Genomic DNA, 9,877 nt, shown 5'->3' with positions numbered 1-9,877 from the left:
GGGGAATATAGGTGGTCTGCCCATATCATGGGGGTGGCACTGCCATTTGATGCATTCAAAATTATATCAAGAACCTAGACAAGTCCAGATTGTGTACATGCCAGTATGGGGGGGTGACCCCAGACAAGGGTGGTGCATTGCAAGGGGTCCCCAGGCCAGACACAGCAGTGGGTGTGCATATGTATTAGGGTGATCTCTAGATGAGAGGTATGTGTGTGAGTGGGGGACCCTCTGGGCATATGTGCACATAGGGAAGTCCACAAGCATGGGGGGGCCCCTCTAGGCCAGCAGTGTATGTGAGAGAGAAAGAGTTGTGGGGGGACCCTCCACATCAGGGGTATGTGTGTGTGAGGTGAGGGGGGTCCCTTCAGGTCAGAGGTGTGTTTTTGGCGGGACCCTCCAGGATTAGGTGTGTATGTATGTTGGGGGCCAACCCTCGAGGCAAGACCCAGGGCTGGTGTCTGTGGCTATGCATTGGGGGTCCCCGCAGGTCGGGGGGTGGGGTGTGCGCGCGCACACATGGAGGGGGTCCTCCCAGCCAGGCACAGGAGAGTGAGTGTACGGGGGGTAGCCCCACTCTTCCCTTCAGCGCTGATTTTGTGTGTGTGTGTGTGGGGGGGGGGTCCCGGTCCCCCTCGTGCGCACCCTTCTCCGGGGGCCGGAGCAGAGAGAAGGGAACAACCCTCCGAGCCCGGCTCAGCGGCGTCCACCAGGCTCGGGTCCGACGTGAGACCCCCGAGCTCGCTCTCCTAGGCTCGGCTGCTCCAGCTCACCCTCTCCTCCCCCCCCCATTCTTTTAAATCACTTCCATCCATTCCCCTGATTGGTCCCAGCCTCCTGCCGGGTCACGGGGTCCTGGTCCGGATCCAATCAGGAGGCCGGATACTGGCGGGTGGGTCCGGCCTGGCTGGCTGGCTGGGTGCCGATTCGGTGTGTGAGCAGGAAGGAGGAGGCAGAGCCCGGCTGCCCCCCAGACGCTCGCGGAGCCTCCCCCACGCCCCCACCCCGCCGGCTGGGTCCCTGAGTCGCCTCCTCCTGCCGCCGCCGCCGCACATTGTCTGCCCAGCCCTCCGCGGCCATGCCCCTGGGCTCCTGCTGCTGAAGGACCCGAGCCCCCCAGCACCCCCACCTCCGCCCCTGCCGCTTTCTGTCTCCCCGCCGTGCCTGCGCTGAGCCCCCCTCCCCTCCGCCTCTCCTCCCTCATCCCCCCCCCACTTCTCTCCAGAGCCTGCCTGGCACCCCAGAAACACCCATTGATGGTGTAGAGCGTCAGGGGAAGGTAAGTCTCTAACTTGCCTGCTGCTGCTCCCTCCCCCCTTTCTTGTTGGGTTTTGTGGGGGTTAATATGTGGGGCAGAGAATGGGGTGTGTGTGGGAGGGGGTTGATGGAGGAGGAGGTTTCTCTTGAATAGACTGGGTGGATTTGTAAGGTCATGTTTTGACTGCTGTGTAGGGGGGAGCCAGGTGTTGTTTATTTTATTTTGTTTATCTGCCTGTAATTAAGGGGTCAGGTAAAGTCTTCAACTTGTCTGCTGCTGCTTCCTCCCCTCGAGTGTTTGGGTGAACTTGTGAGGTTTGATTATTAGTGTGTGAAGCAGGATTGGGGGCTTGGTGTAGGAGGCCACTGTGAACCTCTTGCATGAGTGGGGCAGTAGGAGAATCGGGGGAGTCTGTGTGGCTGCAATTTAAGGGAAGGTAAAGTGTCCAACTTGCTTGTTTCTTTTCTCCCTTCTGCTCTATCAGTGCCTGGCTGGATTGTTGTTTTTGCTGCCAGTTGCTGGGGCTGTATGAGCCAGAGAAGGGAAAAGGATGCTTCAACCTGTGAACATCTTGAAAGCATGTCAGAGGTTTGACTGACTGGGGGTGTGGGGAGAGAGGACTCTAATCTGAATGTATTTTAGAAAGTTAAAGTGTCTGTAAAGGTAAAGTGTTCTTCTTCCTCACAGCTCTTGTTTTTTGAGAACCTGTCTGAATTATATTTGTTGCCACTAAATATCTTGGCTCCATCAGTCTGAGGGGGGAACCTCCCAGGTGTGGGGAAGTTGGAAGTGTTTAAAAAACAAACCCATTTTTATAAATTTAAGAGTCTCTTTACTTTTCATGTGTCTTTGGGGACTATAACAAATTGCAAAATAAAAATTTTGATGCAGATGCAAATGGGTTTAGTTGTAACATTTTTAGTTGTGTGGGAAGTATTTTTTTTCTTTTCTGCTTTTTGCACTTTAGAAAAAGAGAGACACAAACCTAAACAGAAAAGCAGTGGGAGGTAGACAACATTACAGGTTTCATTTCTGAAACTGTCTGTTCAAGAAGTTGCTGGGAAGAAAACAATGTGATTCATTGTTGAAGCGTCTCTTTCCTCAGATTTATTTGTGTACACTGGTTGAAGTTATTTTTGATTAACTGACTTCTTATACTGACTCTTTTCTTGGAAACCGTAAAGTTCTTGGAAATTAGAGGCTCACAAGATTTTATGTACTCATTGGACCAGCTTCTGAGTTCAGATTTGCCACAGTGAAATTATTTTGGGTTTACATTAGTGTAACTGAGATCAGAATCTGGTCGTTTGATGTTGGTGTTCCATTTGGGTAGGGGCACTTTGTTTTGAAAGAAACCTGAAATGGTAGGATTCAAATAATATATTTCCTTTAAAAATAAAAAAAAAATCTAATTACTCACTTAGAGGGAAAATGTGGTAGGTTGTAAAATACAGATATGCTACATGTTCAGTTTAATGTGTAATATTCTGGATCTTTCTCAGTTTTAATATTGCAAGAAACATGTTTATGTTTTGTGTACACAGCTTCCATTCAGAGTCAGGGAACCCAGGGTGGTGGGGAAGAGGAGAAGGGAAAATGAATTTGTGTAAAATAAATAAATAACATCAGTGGGTAAACATTACATGCCTTGGCTTTGCTCCCTGTGTTTGCCCTTTAAATTACAAACGGGGGTTGATTTTAATGGGCAGGGTTGGGTGGATAGCAGCTTTGCAGATCTGTTGTTAGTTGGTGAGGACTGGAGAGAAGAGAGGGAGGTAGAGAGAGACACAATGCCCAGGCTGGGAGCTCATTGTTCTTTCTCATACACTCTCCCATATTTAGGACTATACTTGCACACAAACACAGCCTCTTGTTTCCTTCTTTTCTTTTGAGCAATGGAGGATCAGGACAGCGTTTTCTACCCCTTTCCCTCCGCACGCGCGCCCCCCCCCTCCTGGATGGCCTTTCTGTAACCTTGCAAAGGCGAAAGAGTAAATCGGAAACTAAAGGACATCAAAACGTTCAGCCTCTTCTTCCCTCCTCCCCTTCCCAGAGCTGGCTTCTGCTGCTGTTTCTTTTTTGTTTGTTCGTGACAGTGTAAAGATGGGATAGTGCACTTTACATTCCCAGCCCATGGGCTACTTCCTTTCACCCTCTTCTTTCTCCCTTCCCCCTTAGAAAATTTTTCCAGGGCATGATGTCTCTGTCTCCCCCTCCCCCGCCCGCCGGATTTGTGCATTTGTGATTGGTTTTTTTTGTGGGTGGTGGTGAGAGTAGAAGAGATTGCTATTGTGGGAGAATATTTTGTTGTTAAAGACCATGCTTAAGGCTAATACAGTGAGGTGGACGGGGATAGGAGCGAGTGAGGATGCTATGATATTTAGAAGTGATCGAAGGGCAAACAAATGTTTTACGTTATATTTCCTCTCTCTATTCTAAACTGGATTTGTGTAGCTAGTTGGATGTCTTTTATTTTACAGTGGCATTTGTAAATGGATTACTGTTACAGGTGTGGTCTGAGGCTGCCAAAGTAGGGAAGGGTTTGCCACTTAGCAACTTCGGATTGGGGGTGGTAAATCCTCAAATGACTCACTGGTGCCTTCCAATGTCTGATAGCTTTGTGGTGTGCAAAAGTCAGAAGGGAAGGTGTGATCACAGTATATTGGATCCTGTAAGAAGACATTTGAGGGTATGCAAACACTCCTGTCATACCTTTATGGAGTACTAGGGTAAACAGTGTCATGGTTAGAGCAGGGAACTGGAGTCAAGACTCCCCACATAATGTTTCTGATTTTGGCATTGACCTGCTGTGTGTAACCTTGGCCAAATCACTTTCCTCCTCAGTGCCTGTTTTCTCAGCTTTGTAAAATATGGTGGCTGCATCTGGACTGAGGATTTTCAGGGACATTTCCCATGTTGTTTTATCACAAGTGCAGATCCAGTGGCAGTAACAACAGGAGGAACACTAGTGTAGACCAGCCACAGGGACATTACTGTTGCCTCATCTAACTCAGCTCAAAGCATGTCTACATGACATAATAGAAAAACTGCCAATGGCTTTCTAATGCTTCAGCACTTTCTGTATGGAGCTTTGCTGGTGTTAGAGTAATAGAGGGAGACTTCTCTGGCATTCTTAGTGCAGACAAGGCCTTTGAGATCCCTGGCTGAAAGATACCAGTGTGAAGCATTACTATTCTGTAAGCTGAAATGGTGACTGTAGCTAGGAGAGGCAAACCTGCCTTAGGCGCCAATCCTGTAATTGGATTTATTCATTTAGACCCCTTTGCACCCAAGCGGAGTTCCACTGACTTCATTGGGGTTCTGCAGAGGTGCAGAAATGTGTCCCCACAGATCTGATTGCAGGATGGGGGCTCTTTGGTCCTTTTCTGGAGCAATAGGGGAGAGAAAAGGTTTCCTAAATGCTGCATTACAGGGTAAAACGTGATTCATAATGATTTTTCCCGATTTCATTTCTGTTCAATAACTGTAAAGGCCCCTGCACCTAAACAAATCTCCACTGGAGGTGCGGGGTCTTAAACATTATAAGATCCCCTTATTTCAAATCAACCAAACTCTTGATTTGGTTTCTGTATATTAACTTCTCTCTTGTATTACAGGATGAAACCTGTTCATTGTTATCTTGTCACAAGAATTTTAAAATGAAACCCAATTCTCCTTATGTGCTTATAATAATACAGTAGATTATTAAATCCAAAATATTTTTTTAAAATAAGTATATGTAAAATGAGTAAAATGTTTAGCATTGAGCATAATTAACCATTGGAGCAGTTTATCAAGGATTGTGGCAGATTGTCCATTACTGAAAATTTTAAATCTAGTTTGGATGTCTCTCTAAAAGTTATGCTCTAGCTCAAGCATAACTGTTCGACTGGAAGCAATAATTTATTCAAGGAAGTCCCATGGTCTCTCTTATGCAGGAGGTTAGATTGGAAAGCCTTGAAATCTATTAGTTGTTTTTCATCTGTTATGCTGTTCATTTGATGCATTTTTCTTAGTTTGGACAATAGACTAATTAACTTCTTAAAAATGTCTAATTTTTGCTTACTGGTTCAGCTGTACAAGCATGGAGAAGTTGTCGGGGTTGCAGATGGAAATGTTTAAATCCAAACAAATGATGTGTTTTAAAACATTTAAAGGACAACAAATGAGTGCTTCTATTCATACATAGTCTTAAATCTAAACTTTGAGTTTAAACTGTTTGACAAGTATCCCTTTTAAAATAAACTAAAGTAGGCTTTCTTTAAACAGGGAAAATACAATAGAAATAATGCTACCTCCCAACATCATAGGATTCTTACCATTGGAAGCAAAAAACAGAACAAAATCCCGTTGATCAAATCAAATACTACTTGTTTGATATTTATTTTGTTTGTTTACTTCAGGTCAGCTTGAAATCAGGTTTACAGTCCAATAAGGATGTCTGTCCAATAGAATAATTGGAAATTAGCTGCCAGGATGGCATCACTAATAACAGTTGAGGAGTAGTTTTGGATAGGAGGTTTTGGGGAAGATGAATATGAGGATGTTGCTAATATGTTGATAGGAAATAAAATAAGCCACTTTCTGGAGGGGAAGGTGCGTGGAGCAGGAACCACGATGAAGAATTGTGCTTCTTACATTGGTTTGTCAGCAGCATTTTAAGCAAACTTTTATAATGCTGGTAGTTGTGCCCAACTTTTCCCTTCAAAGAGGCTGATGTATAAGCAAGGGAGAAAACAACCCAAGAGTACTGTGATGATTTCTTCTGCGTTAGAAACATACTAAAGGAAGGGATTTTAGACAACTGAGTAAAAGACAAGCTAAAATATTAGTTGACAGATTCCATTTCAACGGAATGTCTAAATATAACTATTTAGTAGTAGGTTGACCAAGAGAAAAGTAAAGCTATAGCCTTAGATTAGGTGGTGACTTGCATCAGTTTTTCCTCTATTTAAAATGGGGATAACAATGCCCTCCTTTATGAAACTCTTTGAAATGTGTGCTTGAAATGTGCCATATAAGAACTGGGTAGTGGCTTTGTCAATCTTTCAGCATGCTGACGTTACACTTCTCTTGAAAGTGAAACTCTTAAAATGTAGTATAATGTGAGTGCTGCCTGCATTTGGTAAGCACGTCTATCAAGATTGCTTTAAAATCACTTTTGGTTGTAGGTAGTTTAAAAATAATTAATTAGTAGAAATTTAATGGGAGCAGCAGGTATCCTACTAAATGATCAGTTTTTTATGCCTGTTGATTTAAAGCTTGCGGTAAACTGGGAAAAAAATCTCAGATGTTATAGTGAAAAAGCACTGAAGTAACCTGGGTATGATCCTCACTATATGTGTGTGTGTGTATCATCAGTATACCAGCATACAAAATGTCCAAGGGTTCTGTTCTCCTATTTATCACAATGGTATTGAGACTAGAATGTCACAAATCAATTTTTGGCCTATTATAGAGTATACAACTCCAGTTGAATATTCAAAGTGCTTAATTCCTCAGGCTGTATTAAATGGAGACTGTCAGCTTGAAATCCAGTCAGTTTAAAAACAGTGCAGTTGAAAGGAATTTCAGGTATTACACCTGACCCTGAGTTTGCCACCAATTGTTTTTTACAGTCATAGTTTTCTATTTTTTATAAACATGTTTTTTCTTTCCCCTGTTGGGTGTGTGCTTACCTAGTGAACAAGAGAAACTGCTTAACTAAGGCCTGGTTTACACTACAAACTTAGGTGGACATAAACCGCATTAAATCGATCTAATAATGTATGTGTCTATGCTACCGAGTCCCTTCCGCCGACCTAAGTGGCCTGTAAAGTTGACTTCTGTACTCCACCTCCATGAGAGGCATAGCACTTGATTCGACATCCACTGGTCAACATGGGGAAAATGTAAACACTGCATTGTGTAATTCAAATAAATTGGCCTCCAGGAGGTGTTTCACAGTGCTCCACTGTGACCGCTCTGGAGAGCATTTTAAACTCCACTGCACATCAGCCAGGTACACAGGAAACAGCCGCTCCCCTGTTAAAGCCCCGGGAACTTTTCAATTTTCATTTCCTGTTTGATCAGCATGGAGAGCTCGCCAGCACAGCTGATCATGGAGACTCAAGGCCGCAAACACACTCCAACATGGAGTATACAGGAGGTGGTGGATCTTATTACTGGGTGGGGAGAAGAGTCTGTGCAGGCAGAGCTCTGATCCAGCTGAAGAAATGATGACATCTATGCCAAGATTGCACAGGGCATGAGGGATAAGGGGTGTACTAGGGACAGGCAACAGTGCTGCGTGAAAATAAAGGAGCTTCGGCAAGCATACCGGAAGACAAGGGAAGCGAACAGTCGTTCTGGTTCTGCCCCGCAGACATGCTGCTTTTATGAGGTGCTGCATGCGATTCTCAGTGGTGACCCAACCACTACTCTGAAAGGCTCCGTGGATACCTCCCAGGAGCCCCGGGCGACCTCGGGCAATAACAAGGAGGACATTGTTGACGAGGAGGAGGAGAATGTGAGGCAGGCAAATGGAGGATCCATTCTCCCTGACAGCGAAGAATTGTTTTTAACCTTCGAGCACATCCCTTCACAGGACCAGTTGGCGGTGAAGCGTGACACCAGGGAAGGCACCTCTAGTGAGTACACATTTCCGATCAAATTGTTGGGGTTACATGCTATTATTTTTTTATGTTTAATCTGAACCAAAAAGTAGGTATTGGTGGCCACTCCAGCTACGCAGAGGGTGCGCTCTGAAAAAGACTGTTTATGTGCATGGGGATGGCCCGAGAATCCTCCATGGAGATCTCTAGGAAGCTTTCATGGAAGTACTCAGCAATCCTTTGCAGAAGGTTTCTGGGAAGGGCTGCCTTATTTCATCCACCACGGTAGGACGCTTTCCTGTGCCACTCCAGTATTAACTCTGCTGGCATCATTGCAGCACGCAGCACTGCAGCATAAGGACCAGGTCTGTACCCAGATGCTTGCAGCGTCTCCCTTGCCACCTCTGTTACCCTCAGGAGAGTAATATCACATAGGGTCACCTAGGGGAAATGGGAAGTTTTGAATGCTAGCCCTTAAACCACAAACAATTCAACAAGTAATCCGTCCCGTTTGGTGAAATCTGGGTCACACAACAGTGTTTTCCCAAACGTGCCGTGGTTGTAGTTGGAAGGGATCACCGTGTATTGCAAGCAGCACTGGAAAAAAAGCAGGGTTTGTGGCTGCTTCCTGTTTGTCTCCCTTCCCCCCAACCTGGTGCCGTTTTTGTAAAAAAAAACAAACTTTTGGGGGGGCTTTACACTGGTTCCTGTCCTCCAACACCATCCAGGTTGCTAGGGGAAAAGGGGGTTTTCTCAAGTTCCTTGTGATCCCAAGGATGTCTTCACAAAAGCAGCAGCACAAGGCCTCTCGACCATGCCTTGTGGCCGTACTCACCACGGCTGGAGCAGCAAACTGACTCTTGCAATAATCAGCGGTTGTGATTACGTTATGGCTTGCAGTGAAGAGTATTAAGGGATTTTTTTATTTAAAAAAAAAAAATTTACTTTGCACCAGAAACCATGTGTGCACTGTCAATGCTACCCTTGTGCTTTGCATTCCTTGCAGCTGAAATCTTGTCCATCGGCGCATCCTCCACACCGGAACAGAGACTTTCCCAGATGAGAAGGCATAAAAAGAAGACTTGGGAGGACATGTTCGATGAGTTAATGCACGTCTCCGAGAGTGACAAGATGGAGCTTAGAGCATGGAGGATTACACTGTCCGAGAACTTGGACGTGGACAGGGAGGACGAGAGCATGCTGGGAACAAGTGCGTGCCACACAGGAGAGATGCTGCGGATTATGAAGGAGCAGTCAGACACGTTGAGGCGTTTGGTTGAGGTTCAAGAAAGGCAGCTGGATGCCAGAGTCCCTCTGCAGCCTATGCTGAACCTGCTGCCATCATCGCCCAGTTTACATCCTCCTCCCGCAAATGTCATATGAGGCTGGGGAGGGCTGGGGGAGAGTTCGGTATCCCTTGCACTGAACACCAGGGGAGGGTACAAGGACCAGAAGTCGCCCATTCCCACGCCTTTGATTGATATTGCAGTGCATCTTGTAAGCAAGATTTTCTTGTTTCTCCCCCCAGAGTGTTATCAGCCCTTTTGCCCCAGGGTATCTTGCTTTTCTTTGCTGTCTCTGTGTGTTTGTAGCATAATAAAACTTAATGGATTGAGGAGAAAAGGATCTTTATTCATTCAACACATGGTGGTTGGTGGGGGTGGAGTTTACAGGGGAGAGAATGCAATGGAGGGGACAGTTTGGTAAGGAACAACACAGATAAGTGTCACATTACTCTAGCTCATTGCTGAAACTGGTTTTCAAAGCCTCACGGAGATGCAGAGCCCCTTGATGTGCTCTTCTTATTGCCCTGGTGTCTGGCTGCTCAAACTTGGCTGCCAGGCGATCTGCCTTAACCCTCCACCCTGGCGGAAAATTTTCTCCCTTTGTTTCACAGATATTATGGAGCACACAGCAGGCAGCAATAGAAATGGGAATATTGCTTTCACTGAGACTTTGTCTACACTGGAAACTGAAGGACAAAGTCATTCAGAGGTGTGAAAAAACACCCCCCCCCCCCCACTCT

At 45.6% G+C, this 9,877-nt stretch overlaps 1 protein-coding gene across 1 annotated transcript; it reads left to right on the top strand.

The window, feature by feature from the left end:
• The first annotated feature begins 900 nt into the window (after positions 1 to 900).
• Positions 901 to 9,474, top strand: LOC112059403 (uncharacterized). The gene is made up of 3 exons (XM_065574913.1): positions 901 to 1,279; positions 6,941 to 7,887; positions 8,858 to 9,474. Exons 2-3 carry the CDS (start codon positions 7,506 to 7,508, stop codon positions 9,232 to 9,234), a joined length of 759 nt encoding a protein of 252 aa, XP_065430985.1. The 5' UTR covers positions 901 to 1,279; positions 6,941 to 7,505; the 3' UTR covers positions 9,235 to 9,474.
• Positions 9,475 to 9,877: the final 403 nt, after the last annotated feature.

Source organism: Chrysemys picta, chromosome 21 (genome assembly GCF_011386835.1).
Source record: "Chrysemys picta bellii isolate R12L10 chromosome 21, ASM1138683v2, whole genome shotgun sequence".
In the NCBI taxonomy this organism is placed as follows: Eukaryota; Metazoa; Chordata; order Testudines; family Emydidae; genus Chrysemys; species Chrysemys picta.
The sequence above is the reverse complement of the archived record's forward strand: the minus strand, read 5'-3'. Positions and strand labels throughout refer to the sequence as shown.

What these genes read in the sequence shown, in the direction of transcription:
- LOC112059403 (XM_065574913.1), top strand. Translation starts at nt 7,506, where the DNA reads ATGAGGGATAAGGGGTGTACTAGGGACAGGCAACAGTGCTGCGTGAAA. An exon ending in CACCAGGGAAGGCACCTCTA is followed by an intron (nt 7,888 to 8,857) that starts GTGAGTACACAT and finishes CATTCCTTGCAG; the next exon opens with CTGAAATCTTGTCCATCGGC.